This window comes from Acromyrmex echinatior, chromosome 6 (genome assembly GCF_024713525.1).
Source record: "Acromyrmex echinatior isolate Ae372 chromosome 6, ASM2471352v2, whole genome shotgun sequence".
NCBI lineage: Eukaryota > Metazoa > Arthropoda > Insecta > Hymenoptera > Formicidae > Acromyrmex > Acromyrmex echinatior.
Window position 1 is genome coordinate 1 of NC_141857.1, and position 17,612 is coordinate 17,612.

At 28.5% G+C, this 17,612-nt stretch overlaps 2 protein-coding genes and 2 long non-coding RNA genes across 5 annotated transcripts; 1 reads left to right on the forward strand and 3 right to left on the reverse strand.

The window, feature by feature from the left end:
• Nucleotides 1-176: 176 nt before the first annotated feature.
• LOC105152338 (uncharacterized) lies at nt 177-3,286 on the reverse strand. Its single transcript, XR_015545534.1, has 3 exons — nt 3,190-3,286; nt 354-570; nt 177-276 (listed from the first exon to the last, which is right to left on the reverse strand). It is a non-coding gene; the product is annotated as an uncharacterized LOC105152338 (long non-coding RNA).
• Nucleotides 3,287-8,950: 5,664 nt separating this feature from the next.
• On the reverse strand, nt 8,951-10,808 carry LOC147909250 (uncharacterized). The gene is made up of 2 exons (XR_015545465.1): nt 9,422-10,808; nt 8,951-9,102 (listed from the first exon to the last, which is right to left on the reverse strand). It is a non-coding gene; the product is annotated as an uncharacterized LOC147909250 (long non-coding RNA).
• Nucleotides 10,809-10,879: 71 nt separating this feature from the next.
• On the reverse strand, nt 10,880-13,403 carry LOC105154848 (sulfotransferase 1E1-like). Its single transcript, XM_011070611.1, has 3 exons — nt 13,325-13,403; nt 12,132-12,226; nt 10,880-11,507 (listed from the first exon to the last, which is right to left on the reverse strand). The coding sequence occupies exons 1-3, from the start codon at nt 13,401-13,403 to the stop codon at nt 11,208-11,210; spliced, it is 474 nt and encodes a 157-aa protein (XP_011068913.1). The 3' UTR covers nt 10,880-11,207.
• Nucleotides 13,330-16,148, forward strand: RpL17 (ribosomal protein L17). 2 transcript variants are annotated; one of them, XM_011070605.2, is made up of 5 exons: nt 13,330-13,471; nt 13,739-13,825; nt 13,926-14,085; nt 15,516-15,686; nt 15,953-16,148. In XM_011070605.2, exons 2-5 carry the CDS (start codon nt 13,745-13,747, stop codon nt 16,096-16,098), a joined length of 558 nt encoding a protein of 185 aa, XP_011068907.2. In that variant the 5' UTR covers nt 13,330-13,471; nt 13,739-13,744; the 3' UTR covers nt 16,099-16,148. The 2 variants fall into 2 exon arrangements, with proteins under 2 accessions (XP_011068907.2, XP_087262895.1); XM_087406769.1 differs by lacking the exon at nt 13,330-13,471 and adding an exon at nt 13,503-13,531.
• Nucleotides 16,149-17,612: the final 1,464 nt, after the last annotated feature.

A 17,612-nucleotide genomic window follows, 5' to 3' on the forward strand; every position in this document is an offset into this window, starting at 1 on the left:
ACATTTCCCAGTAAATATATATAATATAAATTATATATTTTGACTGTTTTTCTATAAAATTATAATTTTAGAAGATAAATTTACACCTATTTAACAACTTTTTTACCTGATTTCATAGCACCAGTGCAAAGTATAAAATGAAAATATATGATTAAACTTAGAAATATATTTTTCAGGTAAGTTTTTTGTTTGAATGTCCAACATTTCGAATTTGAGACGTGTATTGTGATTGTACATTTTTTTCGCATATTCAATCATGGTCACGAATATCAGTACCTACAGGATCATTAAATTAAGGAATAATTTTTCCACCACATTACGTTGTCATATTTGTAAAATTTGTTACTTCTTACCTATTATTACAGAATTTGAATCAAGAGATGGTAGAAGGATATTATTTGTTATGTCTCCGGGACCACAACCAACATCCATACATATCCCAGATATACTTTTTAAATGTTTGGTAAACTCTTTTATTACTGTCAATACGGCGCGTTTTTGCATCTCATTTGAAGAAATGTACTTTGCTGGATTCACCATGTTTGACTGCTGCACTATTATACGCTGCCCCTTGGTTAAAAAATTCGATAAAAAATGATAAAAATTTATAGAAATCTGATAGAAATCTTATATAATTTTTAGCAAGACCTATCGTACCTATCGGACATTAAAATCACGATAGATAAAAAAGTTATAATATAAATTTCTATTTTTTTACATCTTATATTAAATAAACGATAGAATACTTATCGAAGATCACAAGCTTTTCTATATGATCCTATCACTATTAAATCAGATTAATAAGAAATAAACGAATGAATGGATGTTTATACGAATCTATATAATTTAATCCAAATATGTGTCTTTATGTTTGAATAAGACCGATATTATAGAAAAATTATCGTATTTTATCGTTGACAATATATGACATTTTTCAAATCATTGAAGAATTATTTTGCAAATTTCAACATACATAACAAAGCGATAAAGTTTTATCGTTTTCTTATCTTATTTAAACGATAGAATAATTAACTGTATACACAAACTTCTCTGTCACATTATCTGATTTAATATAAAACAAACGACAGAATGATTTATACGAATCTATATAATTTAATCCGAAAATGTCTCTATATGTATGTTTAAATAAGGTAGATGTTACAGAAAAATTATCCTACCGTTATATAATTAATTACTCATTTAGGTCATTGAATAAATAATTATTTAATAACCTAATAAAATGTCACATTATGTTGTCAACGGTAAGATACGGTAATTTTTCCATGACATCTATCTTATTATAACATATAGGAACCCATCATTTATAAATGATAATAAAGCTATATGATAAAAATGATAGAGAAATGTAGAAAATCTATATCAGGCAAATAATCTAAAATTTAAGATTAAAATTTAAGTTGTACGATAAATGTGATAATAATTATAAGAACCTATGTAACTTAATCCAAAAATGTCTTTATAACTATCATGTTAAAATATCTAAACAAGCGTGCGATTATAGCTCAGCGTTAGAATGTTTGACTATCATCGCGTTTTATAGGTTCGAATTCCGACAATCCCGATATGCGTTTTCAAAAATTACAAATTTCCGAATTACATTTATGAATGTTTCTGAAATGAGCAAATATGTGAAATTAATGATTATTTAATTTAATATTAATAAATGTATATTGTTATGTCAAAATAAATATATATTAAAAGTTATTACATCTTGGACTAAAATTGAAACTAAAACAAAAACTATGTTGCTTCATACAATACATTTAAAATTGCACTGTAACATACAAATGAGAGATCTAAACGAGAAATACGAACTGAACGTGTTATACTTCTAATTTCTTTTCCGGTATAATATACGCGATATTGGGTGTTTTTCAACAATGGAACATCATACACACTGCAATACAATAATACGTAGTGTCAACTCGTGGATGAAACATTTCTTTCTCAAGTAATGTTTTATCCACGAGTATTGCAGTGCGTATGATGGACTCACATGATGCTCGATTTCTCATATAAGCATGCATACTGTATCATATCAATGCTAGAATACATTCACGCATTGAGCATTGCTTGTTAATATTTTATATAGCTGTGTACGACTGTATCGATTTGTATCATCATTGGAAAGCACGGAATCATACACTGTTTATTATATATGGTGAATTCGATCACTTATATTACACTGGATCAGTGCATATCAAAAGCTCTGTTATATAAAATATCTCAATGCAGTGATACAATATAATCAACTTTGACAATAAAATGATACATATATATTTTGTTAAATAACGTAACAATATCATTAGTACATAGTTAATCGGTTAAAATATTTATATATTTTTACATTTAACTTTGCTAATGTCATGTAAGACAGCTTTTAATATGCATTGATTTAGTGTAGTATCGTTTAAGTATTATTCTTGTTGTAATAATGTCAGTTTGTATCCTTCGTAAAAACATAGAAACTTTAACTTTGCTAATGTCATGTAAGATAACTTTTAATATGAATTGATCTAATGTATCATTTAAGTATTATTTACGTTAAAGTATTATTAATAGTATTATTATTTATAGTATCATTACAGTAGTATTATTTCGTTTAAATATTATTATTTTCGCTTAGTATTATTTTTATCATAATAATGTCAATTTGTATTCTCCGTAAAAAAAAAAATTATATTGAATGTCTTCAAAATAAAAAAGTTATACTTTTCTTATACCAAAAATGACGATTGTTTCCATTCATTTTCCACAGAAAATTAATAATAATACAGCATGACAATATTAAGTTTATTAATTAAAAATTGTTGTTTGCGTCACAAAACAGCAACTTTTAATTAATAAACTTAAATTAATAAACTTAACATGCTGTGTTATTATTCGTTTTGTAAATATGGATTTACTTTTTAAGATATCGAAAAGGTTTCAAGACATCTAAAAGACATGTTCAAGACATCTAAAAAGAAATTTTTAAGACATCTTTCTATCTTCAAGATATCTTATATATCTTTAGAAATAAAGAAAGATATCTTAAACTAATGCATAAGACATCTTTTAGGTCCATAAAAAAGATGTCTTTTCGTAAAAAATGCAAGATATCGCAACATGGGTAAATATCTTTTAGAAAAGACGTCTTTTTTACTCGGAAAAATTCATTTTAAATACCTGTAATCAACTCTGCAATTATTTTCTATTAATTAAATTTGCTTTTAACACGGAACAAAAAATTTTTCTACAAAACTAAATGTGTAATTGACTACCAGCAGTCTGTTACTCAGCATTAAATATCCATGCAATATGCAAGTCGTGGGGATAATTTTTGTATTTATGCCGCGGCCTATACAAATTCAAATATCTCATAAATGATGCATTTTAGAAAAAAATGTTTTTTACAAAAGTTTTAAAGCTTAAAAAAACGCATTCAACGATAGTGGTTATTTAACCTAGGATGACGTTGTCAAGGTCAGGTCAAAGTTAACATGAATTTTTTAAATGAAACTCCCCCTTTTTCATTACATATTTTTGTAGCTTATCTTGAGAGCTTTTCAAAATACTATAATTAAGTTCATTTTCATTAAGTTAGCAGACTTGAAAATTACGGCATTAGCATTACGCAAGATGTCCGACTGATGGCTAAAACCTCTTGAATGTTGTTCAGGATCATGTCCTGAATAACATTTGTTAAGATCATTAGAGATTGTTTCTCTTATATTCATTTTTATATAAAAATGAATTTTCAGTGCAAAAATGAAAATAAGAGAAACAATCTCCAGTGACCTTGATCTTAATAAATGTTATTCAAGACATGAACAACATTCAAGAAGTCTTAGCTGTCGATTGTTTCACCAGAAGTCAGGTAAGAATTTGTGTTTCCTGGGATACTCAGCAAACGAGGATAGATTGAAATGGAACTTTTTATCAAACTAAGCAAATAATGACGTCATTAATCTGAGTATGAAATTGTTACGTACAAATCCTTGGAAATTTAGTCAAGGAGACAATGAGGGAGAATGGAAAGGGTATGAAAGGACGGCTAGACTCAATCTCACAGGTATACGCGCAGAGGCGAACACCTGTGAGTTGTATGGATCTTTTCGGAATATGGGTCAACATCCCGAAGAGACGCTATGACCTGTTCCGATGGACAGTGCGAATGTCGGTCCTATTTTTTGGGTCAAGGAACTTAATCTTTTTGACCCGGGACTGGACCTCGTGCGATCTCAGATGTTTAAAGGGAAAAGAATGTGAGAAATGATTCAAATAAATGGCAGCTAGAAAAATATAAATGACTTACATTTATTAAAAAAAAAAGAAAATTAAGTTTATATAAGATATTTATATTAGGTGTTGGAATTAATTCGTAGCGTTTTACAAGTGATGGGAAGTACTTTCATTAATGTATTTTTTAATGCTCATGTGAAATAAATAACATTCTTTCATTAAAAACGCTACGAATTAATTCCAACACCTAATACATATTTTTACATAAAAGAAGGAAAAAACTTATCATTGTATGTGTAATTACAATCGATTTGTTTAATGTGGTTGAGGAAGAATTTAGTTATGGAGATATGTGTGTGTGTGTGTGTGTGTGTGTGTGTGTGTGTGTGTGTGTGTGTGTGTGTGTGTGTGTGTGTGTGTGTGTGTGTGTCACGAATGATGAGTGATCCCAATGATGATTGCTGCTCCCAATTTATTTTTTTTTTCTTTGCACTTGCGTAAAAAAAATTGGCGTGAACTTTTCACTGACTGACGTGTAACTGTGAACTGAACTAATCTGTACTGACGCTTTGCGAGACCTCTATTTATACTCCGAAAAAAGGGCGTAGTGCCCTTTGTCTAAGATGCAATAGTTAGTTGCAATATCACGCGAGATTTACGATTTTTATAGCGTCCTATCATTGTTAATTTAAAGTGCATCATTAGAGAGGTTTCGAGAAGAAAAGAAATAATTTACGTTTTTCTTTAAAGAGGCAAGATTGCTTCAGACGGATGACGATTTCTGTTATCCTCGCGAAAAATGGCTAAGTAAACAGACGGTTACATGCACGACTTTTGCGTGCAGGGCAACTATTGTCAATCGCGAGTCCGATCTTACAATTAGGTAGCTATCATGGGAAGTTATCCTATGCGTTTATGATTTTTTAAGCGCGCCTGTTTTCTTAAGAAATTGTTGGTCAGTCTGGGACGACAAAACTTGGATTTTTACTATTGTGTGATTCGGTGCATTTATAATGTCTTTTGCAATCTTGTCACTTTTCGGGCCTGCATTAAGGTTGTTATTCCTTCCGAGTTGATTGGCTTTTACGAGTTTTCGGAACTTGTCCGATCCCTCTTTTCAGTTCTGTTAGATCGTTATCAGAAGACTCCGTTCGAGTCTTCTAGATGCCAACCATAGTCGCGATGTGGAGCCGATTCTTTCGAAAAAGGACGTAACAAAATACTCAGCTCACTTCAGACCGAGTTTTACTCGTGTGCAAATGGAAACTCAGACAACACAAAATACGAAAAGATAACGAAAAGAGGTCTTTTTTAAGTTGTCTTTCCGACAAAGCGAAATGTGTCTAAAAGATGACAAAAAGATATTGTTTTTAGATTGTCTTTTCAGCAAGACAAAAGATTTCTATAAGACATATTTTACCCAGCAAACGAGAATGGATTAAAATGAATTGAAATTTTTTTCTATCCGAACGCATATTTTAAATAGCGAATATTTTTTTTGGATTTAATTGGATTCAATTGGATTCAATTAGATTCAATTGGATGCAATTGGATTGAAAAACTGCATTTCCTATTCAAAATTTTGAATTGAACAGTATTCACAATGTGTTGTACAGAAAAAGTTAATATTATTTTTAGATTGAAAGGATATGCTCTATGCAATTCCTATAAATAAAAATGCATTCAGAATTGAAAAGCATTCATTTTAACATTTGTGAATCAATATTTCTGAAACTCTGAATCCATTTCAATTCATTCTTGATTACTGGATAGTTTCATCGAAAAGACAACTTAAAAAAGACGTCTTTTTGTTATCTTTCTATGGTTATCATTTTCAAAGCAAAATCGACTTTAAAAATATTTTTTTTGTTGCCGAAAAGATAATATGAAAAATATCTTTCCGCTATTTTTGTACTTTTTATCACTCATTTGCGCAGCAGTACGCGAGATCGCCACCTGATAGACGTTCAGTTTCTCGTGTTTGAAAATCATACAAGACAGAATAAACTTCTAATAAATACTAATAAAATAAAAATTTACAAAAAGAAGAGCATAAAACCACAGTACAAAATATTGTTTGTGATATTTAATATATCATTACATTAATAAAACATTTTTTAGATGTTTTGGCCACAATGTGACCATCTTCAGTAAATTCATAAATATTAGTAAAATGCAGAATTACATATATCTGACAGTCGTCGTATAAATTCAGTCGTCGTATAATAACTATGTCATATAATATAAACGTGTTCTTTCATTTTGTGAAGGTGCATCGTTCAACAATATTGCAGCGCCAATTATCATATTATTATCAAGTTATGTAGAACAAGAATTTCCAGGTTCTAATTTAAAAAATTAACCTATCATTAATATCTTCTAGTCAAATGTATGAGAATTGAATTGTTACCTGTTTTACAGAAAAAATGACGAATCTTAAGCACTTCCCTTACGCAGATGGAAATTGGTCGTGACATTGTGTATTATTATTTGTCGTATCATATATGTTATCGCTATTTATATATATGTCAAAAGTTTAGATTATTCTAGAATTATTTATTGAGTGTGAGAGAGATCTTTCTTTAGAAAAGGCAGATAAACATCAATGCAAATTGCAATATGATAATTGGCGCTGCAACATTGTACGATGCACCTTCACAAGATGAAAGAACACGTTTATACATAATTATATATATGACGGCTGAATTTAATGTCAGATATATATAATTCTGTTTTACTAATATTTGTGAATTTACTGAAGATGGTCAGTCAGATTATGGCCGAATCGTCTAAAAAATGTTTTATTAATGTAATGATATATTAAATATCACAAACAATATCTTGTGCTGTGGTTGCTCTTCTTTTTATAAGTTTGATTTATAAATCATGTTTGTTTTAATTATATATACTAATAAAATATTTTTTGTAATCGTGCCCCAAAGGGAGCTATGATAAAAGATAATGACTCTTATATAGGACAACATTGCAGGAAATGGGACGTATATTGTCAGTCATGCAATTTTATTTTGTTTTGTGTAAAAATTAATTTAAGAATTCGATGTTATTAAATGTTATATTATATCAAAATATAAAAATTAAAAGAAGTATTAAAGACAACTAAAAGATAAGAAGTCATCCTTTAGTTATCATATGGATAAGATTATAAGATGACTTTTAAGAGAGCAGTGCGACATTTGTTGTCTTTTTGTCGACTATATTCTTTCATTAAAAGATATCTTTATAATAATTTTGTCGTTTTTTAGTCATCTTTAGATAACTCTATACTCTCTAGGAAGCAACCAATACTGCACATACGAAATTTTATATTTTTCTAAAATAAAATTTCAATTAATAATGCCACATTATGTTGCAATCGGCAATAAAAGCTACAGAAAAATTAAGCAAATTAATCAAGAGCAAAATGTCGAAATAAGTTTTCATCGGTATATATTTATAATCTATATATAATAAAAATAAAGATTCAATATGAAATAAATAATAAAAAAGAGGCTATGAGCCAATAAGTCACTTTAATGCTAATCCGGATATAATGTGAAATTAAATTTCATATAATTGAATAAATGTTTCGACCTACACAAAGTCATTATCAATGTCACAACGTACCGATAATTACGAGCACAATTCAAGTCGTATAAAAAATAAAATTCTAATAATATCTAAAGCCATGTTAAAATATTATTAATATGAAATTCGAGGCAGTATTATATATTCAATATATTAATAATGTTTAACATAATTTTGGATTTTATTAGGATTTTTATGCGATCTTAACTGTTACTATTTGCAATTACCAGTTCTTTGTAATGTTAATTATGACCTTGTATACAGGTCGAAATGTTTGTTCAATTATGTAAAATTTAATTTTATATTATTTCTTTTTCTCTCTCTCTCTCTCTCTCTCTCTCTCTCTCTCTCTCTCTCTCTTTCTGATTTAGCATTAAAATAACTTGGCCCATAACCCTTTTTTTAAATATTTGATTTGTAAACATTTAATGGTTGTGTGCAAATGAAAATAATTTTTGGTTAATATTAAAAGAAGTAATGAGTATATATATTCATTACTTCTTTTAATGTAAACAGAAAATTATTTTTAATTGTACACAACCGTTGAATTAACTGTGCCTCATACAAAATCCTGTTTTATACACTGGAGATACAAATAATATTATAATACATATATCAATTTTCAAATAGAGAGTTAAAATGTTGCAGACAAGATGGCTAACCCCCCCCCCCCAACGCTGCACAGATTTTAGTTCTCTCGCCAATAAGCTGGCTTTACATTCCGTCCAGAGGCCCATTCTCGAACAAATATCGCATACGAAAATAGCAATTTCATATACAATCGACCAATCACAATCGAGAAACCGTCATTTTCGTATACGAAAATTATTCATATGTGTACTCAAGAACAGAGCCCCAGATATTCATACGTCCGTAGTGAACAATGGGCATATGCCTACTGCACACTAGAGAGCCTACAATCAGAGTGACGCCATACGACTATCACTTGTGATTGGTCCGCCATGTTTTAGCCATTCCCTCAAGTTTTTAAACGCATTATTTTCTAAATTTTGAATTCATGCTAAAAAATGCTCAAAAATTGTGACAAATTAAAAAATAATAATAAATAAATATTATATATAAAATAATAAAACTTTTACATATATTATTTATTATAAAATTTCATTTATTTTGTACTATTGCAATATTGTACATTTTGTAATATTGCACATTACTTTATACAAAACGTTATTTATTGCACATTATTTGCGTTATTAAATGCGCTAGTTTATTATTCATTCTCTGTTCCCACATTTTAGGAGCAAAATGCATCTGTAATAATATAAAAGAAATCAAAAATTCAGAAAAATATATGTATATACCATTTCATAAAATATTATATATTAAATATCGTAATTATCATATTATTTGATTTAGATTCACAATGCAATGACATACAATATAATTGAAAAGTTTATGACAAAAAGAGAAAGAATTAAATTCGTAAACAATGTGATGACTATACATATACTTAGTGCCAAGACACTACCGTATCTTCAGATATTATAATTAATCTGTATATATTTTATGTTGTGTACATTTTTATTTTAATATTTTAAATACATTATTCATAAAGTATAAATTACTTTACCTCACATACAGATGAATTTTTTGACGGTGTCCAATTTTTATATTTGCCATTTATACTCTTTAATCAATTCATTCGGCGTTCTGTGTCTTTCGGAATTATTTTCATAACATATCCTTTTTTTAATGAATTGTTACAAAATGGTATTGTACATCCAACCATATTTCTAAAATAATTTCGATAATTTTATTTTTATCAATGTATCTTTACGTATCTATGTCGTTCAATGCTGTTGCACCTAACCCTAAAATTAATAGTCTGTTGGATAGACTGAGACCGTATATCTTTTTCTCTCTCGCAAAATTTCGCTAAAATATGACGTCATCTCTCGCATGGCGCCACTCTGATTATAAGCTCTCTACCCCATTCTTATTCTTATGATTATATTTACAATTTGCAATTTGAATAAAGTTGGAACTCTTCTAATTGTATAAGCAAACTACATTTAATTTAAAATTGTGAAGAAAATTTATATGAATAAAAATGAATCAACCTTAGAGGCTCTCCACCACCCCCACCAATTTTTAGGCGGTCGTCTTTCCTTTGTAAGTATACTCCCCCGTAAAAAACCGAGCTACTAAATTTAGTCCGTTTTTGCAGGTAAGTATGTTTTAAATTTATTTTTTAATTTTATATCTCCCTTTTTTTCTTTAATTATTTTATTATATTTCGCTAAAATCATATTGCATTATGATTAGCGAAATACAATAAAATAATTAGCAATTACATTGCATAACTTTTTAATATTATCTTTTATTGTAATCCTTTAATAATACAATAATAATTATTTACAATACAATGTATAATAAAAAATGTTGTTCGAAATATAATAAGAATTATATTATAGGAGCACAATTAACAAAATTTAGTAATGAGGGAATATACGAAAATGTCGAAAAAAAAATACATACGATAACACAAATTTTCTAAACCAATGTTTAATGAAATATTGATAAATGTGGAATGAAAATACTAACAACAATTAGATCGTACTTACTATTAATTATTAACTTGCGATTATATTATAAAACTTATTAATATCGTGATAAAAAGTCATTAATACAATTACGACAAGACTTTCATCGCATTTAAGATAATCATCCCGATAATTTGATCACATCAAGGTCCCTCCACGTTATCATAAGATTAGTATTCGATACAAAGAAGAAAAAAATCTTCATAGAAAAGCGAACTTGGTGTATTCTGATTCTACGTCAAATTCATAAGATCCATTCGCAAAAAAAAGTTAAGCAATCCGTCAAATATAGCGGTCTTATTACAGAAGAATGTGAATTCCAAATCTTTCGGACCACTTATGATAGAAATAATTTTGGTAGCATCTTAACTACATTTTTATTGCATTTTTAATATAATATCAAAATTTGCGAGGAAATTAGTCCTTAATAAAGTCAAATTGACGTTCAAATGTCACAGACGATTGACGTCATCGGTGAGCCATCGTTTTGACGTTATACCTTGATCCTTTACTGATCATTATATTATACTCAACTAGTGACTTATCATGTCAATATGACGTTACGGAGTGATGTCACGAAATGACGTTATATATGAAATGCCGTCGAATAAAACCTATGTTCACTTTTGAGTCCCTTGACATCATTTTTACAAACATGATTTAAATTGATGTCAAAATGACGAGCTTTGCTATCTAGCAGTTTTTACGTGCTCTCTGTGTAATCATTTTGTTTAAATGCATAAAATTGAAAAATATGTTCATTAAAAATAATCAAGCTGTACTCAAGAAATCTTTTCCATTTTTTGATTATTTTCAATTGTTATTGTTGAAAGACGGGAAACGTAGATCAGTATCTTTAAGATTTTCTTCGATCCATTTCTCTATCTTTCCCTCTAATTCTGGAGTGAAAATGTCTTGCCAGTTCCCGTTTCCTCCTTTTCTAATAAAAGAATTGTCCTTAATAATTCCACAATCCTTCAACTCAGAGAAATTCACCATCGGATTGTTTCGAAAATTTTTGATATTGAGATGATTTGTCACTTTGTTAATTTCTTCGTCAGTGTATGTTTTATCCAAAAATTTTGCTACTTTCTTAATTGCTTTTGGAAAATCCTAGAAACAAAAATAATTTTCTTTAATATATATATATCATATAAAAAACAACTTTAAACAATAAAGATGTTAGTTGTATCTCTTTGGTGAATTAATTATTAATTATTTAATTAATTATTTGATTATTTAATTATATGATTTAAAAAATGTTTTATTTGAAAAATGTTAAAGATATTTTATACATATTTTCAAAATAATAATAAAATTATGAAAAAATTACAAATTATTCTAAATCACGTTTAATAATAATACGATAAATTTAGTAATGATTTATTATCTGAATCAGTTATTTTAATAAATAGTAGTTCTCTTTTATAATCTGTAATAAATCTCTAATAAAAATATAACGAAATGTATTATAAAATAAATAATAAAAATCTCAATTTTTAAATATAAGTACATTATGTATTCAAGATTATTTACGTAGAGTTATATTGAAAAATTGCAAAAGATATTATAAAAATTGCTATATTATTTGGTAGAAGACATTTTATAATTTGTATTTATGTTTTTACAATTATTTTTAATTTTTATTTAAAAAATATTGTCCAAAAGCAAACTAATATATCGGTATCGATGACTTTTCTCTGTTTAAATGAGAACAAAAATTTTGTCTATACTTACGTTTATTACCTCCTCATAAAATAAGAATAAAAGATTTTTTGAATTTCTTAAATTCCAGGCTTCCTTTAGATGTTCCCAATACGGGGATATGTGGTCTCAGTCTATCCAACAGACTGTCAATTTTAGGGTGCAACAGCATTGAACGATATAGATACGTAAAGATATATTGATAAAAATAAAATTATCGAAATTATTTTAGAAATATGGTTGGATATACAATATTTTGTAACAATTCATTAAAAAAAGGATATGTTATGAAAATAATTCCGAAAGAGATAGAACGCCTAAGGAATTGATTAAAGAGTATAAATGGCAAATATAAAAATTGGATACCGTCAAAAAATTCATCTGTATGTGAGGTAAAGTAATTTATACTTTATAAATAATGTATTTAAAATATTAAAATAAAAATGTAACATAAAATATACACAGATTAATTATAATATCTGAAGACACAGTAGTGTCTTGGCACTAAGTATATGTCATCACATTGGTTACGGATTAGTTTTTTTTCTTTTTGTCGTAATCTTTTCAATTATATATCTTTGCATTGTGAGTCTAAATCAAATAATATGATAATTACGATATTTAATATATAATAATATAATATATAATAAATATATAATATTTTATGAAATTTTATATTCATACATAATATTTTTCTGAATTTTTGATTTCTTTTATATTATTACAAATGCATTTTGCTCCTAAAATATAGGAACAGAGAATGGATAATAAACTAGCGCATTTAATAGCGCAAATAATGTGCAATAAATAACGTTTTGTATAAAGTAATGTGCAATATTACAAAATGTACAATATTGTAATAGTACAAAATAAATGAAATTTTATAATAAATAATATATGTAAAAATTTTATTATTTTATATACAATATTTATTTATTATCATTTTTTAATTTGTTACAATTTTTGAGCATTTTTTATGAATTCAAAATTTAGAAAATAATGCGTTTAAAAAACTGGAGGGAATGGCTAAAATGGCGGACCAATCACAAGTGATACCCGTATGGCGTCACTTTTATTGTAGGCTCTCTACTTAATAGTATCTCGATGCAAGTTGGTGCAAGTATTTATTTTGATCTTTCGAGTTGTCACTCTTCAAAATTATCGCGGTGCCAATATTTAAATGGCGCATATGATGCCGCGCCATGTTTGCACGGAACTGTACATACAAAATTCGTCTCGAGAACGAGCACACCTGGGTTTGGTTTCTTCCATCATGTCATCCCTATGATTTTCAGTTGGCGGCATTGCATGCACACAGGAAGTAGAATGCTAGTGAAGTGACGACTTTTCCTTTAAAATTCTGGCGTTGAAAGGTATGTATGAGCCGGCTCATCGTATTTGTTAAATCTGTACGCATCTAGCTCATCGTCGAGGTATTCATTTTATTCAAGATAATTTCTCGCGTAGCAGACTTGGTGCCACAACGTAGTCATAGAAAATGTTATGTCCATTCGCGAGAACCGGCATGAAATCGCGAGAAATACGCGGCATGACGTGCACAGGTCGGACTGCTGCTGACCGTCACGTTTATGGTCGCGCAGAATCGGAGAGAAACGTGATCGATCTGTCTGTGTTTTCAGGACGCAATGGGTCGGTACTCCCACGAACCGGTCAATCAGACCAAATCATGCAAAGCGCGTGGTTCTAATCTTCGTGTGCATTTCAAGGTAAATATCTCGTTTGAGAAAGTATAACCTCAAACGCCATGTTCTCTCCCAGGGATGTTTACGAACGTGAATACTATCGATCATCTTTTGTATGCTACAGAATACCCATGAGACAGCGCGTGCTATCAAAAGCATGGCCCTGCGGAGGGCACAGAAGTACCTGAAAAATGTCATCGAGCACAAGGAATGCGTTCCTTTCCGTAGATTTAATGGTGGCGTTGGCAGGTGCGCTCAAGCCAAACAATTTGGTACTACACAAGGTATGTCAGCGTTAGTGAAGTTATGTGTTCTACAGTAAGAGCACATAAAAAATTTTAAACAGTAAGGTGTAAGCAGTAAGGAAATCAATATATTGGTTACTACAATATATTTGTTACTTATGTTATTATGATCTCTATTATGAGTGGTTAATATATTTATTGTTTGTTTTATTGCTTAAATTTTTGTATATATCATAGTCCTAACATTCTGGAACACTTACCATTGTAAAAACAGTTGAGCTGACAAAAAACATAATAGGACATATAATTGTGCTCTTTGTTTCTTTAATAGTGAATGTGATTGGTGGATGCACTTAGTATACACTGATGCATATTAAAGTCATACACAAATTTAGTATATTTACATGACTTTTTATCTTTGATTTAATATTATTGATGTTATAACTCTTACTTAAAGTCAGCCGCATTTATATGTTTAGGTTTATTTTATTTCCACTGGGCTAAAAGAATAAAAGAATGTTAATAAGTCAATAAGCAAAATGAACTTTTAGGTTACATTTACATGGCCCAATTTATGCCAAAGTTATAATCGCAGTTATTTATATGTCCTTTTTACATTGATGTAGTAAGCCTAAGCTCTGTTCATCAAATGACTTTGAGTTATTACATCAATGTAATAACTTCATTGTAAAATAGCGTTTATATGTAATCAGTAGTTATAACACTCAATATTATAACTACGGCATAAATTGTAAATGTAATCATTGATATAAAGATATATATTTAATATAGAATGGGTTAAACCATGAAATTATCAATATATTTTAATGTGCTATTAAGTAAAATATGTTCTATGATTCGAAATATTTATATTTCACTTTTACATTCAAATTAAATCAGTGTACGACAACTTTAATATGTACTAGTGTATCCAATCCAATTTGCTATAATATTAAGTTTGTAGCGCACAATGCTCGTTTTTCTGCTACATTGCTTGGATGCTGCTACAATGCTTTTTTCTGTTACATTGTTTTAATGAGTTACTAGAATTGCATCACGGAATGCAGAATTTCTAGTAAAATTTACTAGGCAATATAAAATTGAGAAAACAATCGATTATTTTTCTTGATTTGCTATTGTTGCCTATTGTAGATTCCCCTCTGCCTTGTAAGCATTCCAATAAATAATTTCTACGTATACTATTTCTGAAGCCTTATGATACTCAAAATTACTCTAAGATCTTGAATGAAAAAAAATTGATCAATCGCATTGATTAATTAGCTAAATTGTTCATGTGTGATTTGTTAATTCTTTCTCTATCTGTGCTCTTGAAGCGATTTTTAGCATTGTGAAAGAGAGAACGAGATTTAGTTTATGCAAGCGTTAATAATCAAATCAAATTATTGGGAAGTTAAATATGTGGTCTAATTAGATTTATAACAGCAAATGTCTAACTATTTATTTCTTAGGTCGTTGGCCTAAAAAATCTGCGGAATTTCTGCTGCAACTTTTGAAAAATGCAGAGAGTAATGCCGATTATAAAGGACTCGATGTGGACCGCCTTGTAATCGAGCATATTCAGGTTAATCATGCGCCTTGTCTTCGTAGAAGAACGTACAGAGCTCATGGTCGTATAAATCGTAAGTATTTTTATAATTGTGTAACAAATATTAAACCTATTTTTATTTTTACCTGAACTTGCAAGAGCATCGTTTATCTTTTCTCTTTTTTTTCTAACATGGAAAGAAAAAAAAGGAAAGATGAACTATGCAACAAGTTTAGTTGAAACAAACAGATCTGATTCTTTAAATATATATATATATATATATATATATATATATATATATATATATATATATATATATATATGGACAGCAATTATTGCTAAGACTTATGATTCTTATAGCTTACATGAGCTCGCCTTGTCACATTGAAGTAATATTGACGGAAAAAGAGGATGTTGTTGCGAAAGCCACAGAGGAGGAGCCATCGAAAAAGAAACTTAGTAAGAAAAAGCTTGCTAGACAAAAGGAAAAAATGATGAGAGAATAATTTTATTACTTTATATGGACGTGTATTATGAATATACCGTGAAAAATGGAGATTACTTGGTTTTTACTTTCACTTTCATGTCTTTACTTACGTCCTACCCTGAACACAATTGACATATACTGAAATTTTATCATAAATATCATTTATCGGTTTTTTTCCCCTCATAACCTCCAATTTTTCAATTTTGTAAACCATATATGGGATGAGAATCGAAATTAAACCCAAAACTTACAAATCAATTAAAATTTGCTCTTTACAACTAAACTATGGTGTAATATATTCATACTTAACTAACTATTTTTACTAAAAAATTAAATATAATAGTTACTGTGATGGTCATAAAAACAGAGCCATCTACATAAAAATCAATAATATAGTTATTTTATCGATCTGTTTTTATTTGTTGGCAATATTATTCATTACACAATAGCAACAGTTTATAACTAAAAAAACAATGAATTATTGCCGAAATAAGGTGCATGTATTATAAGAATTTCGTACTCCATATTATAAGTAGTCTGGTCATAATAATAACCCAAATTATTAATGTAAGTTTATTCACACATAAAAAAAAAGATTCATTAAATATTATAACGTAATTTCATAGATTAAGTAGAAAAATTATAATTAAATTTAGTCATCAAATACGATAAAAAACATTTCGAATAATACAATATATATTCTTTATTAAATCAATTATTTTAGATACGATTGCGCGCCGATAATAACTTTCTTTCAACCCTGCCGAAGTAATATTTTTTGCAATAAATTCTTTACAATTTTTCTAATTTAATTTAGGGGGGATTATTAGTGTTTTAGACTGTGTTGAAAGTCCGAAAGTTATTATCGGCGCGCAATCATATCTAAAATAATTGATTTAATAAAGAATATATATTGTATTATTTGAAATACCTAACTTTGACCGTTGATTTATTCTCTATCGTATTTGATGTATTTATATATACGGTCATTTCTTAAATCTTAATAAAATTTAGTTATTTAAAATTGCAACGAAAATACTCACTGTAGAGCTGAAGAGATAATTAAAATTTATGTAATGAAGGAAAATCGCAAGAAATTGAAAAAATTATAGATCGCTTCAGAAAAATGGAAAATGTATTAAAAGAAATAATGAAGAAACTCGAGATTCTAAGCGAAAAACTACATCTTGAATTGATCGTCAAATTGTATTTATAAGATAGACCTAAGTTATCAAATGAAATTAAAAATGAGTGCCTTCCTGTGAGTGCACGTACAATTCGACGAAGACTTTAACAATATAATTTAAATGATAGATCTACTATGAAAATTTCACATTTAAATTTGAAGAATGTGAGATGCAAATTACAAGTTGCAAAAGATCATGTGAAATGAAGCGATAAAAAAAATTAAAAAGTGGAAAAGTGTTTTTTAATTGGACGAAATTAAAATAAATCTGATGGAATTTAATGGAAAACATATGTGAGAAAACGATCAAATCATGAATTGCTACCAAAAAAGTCTCCATTAAAAAA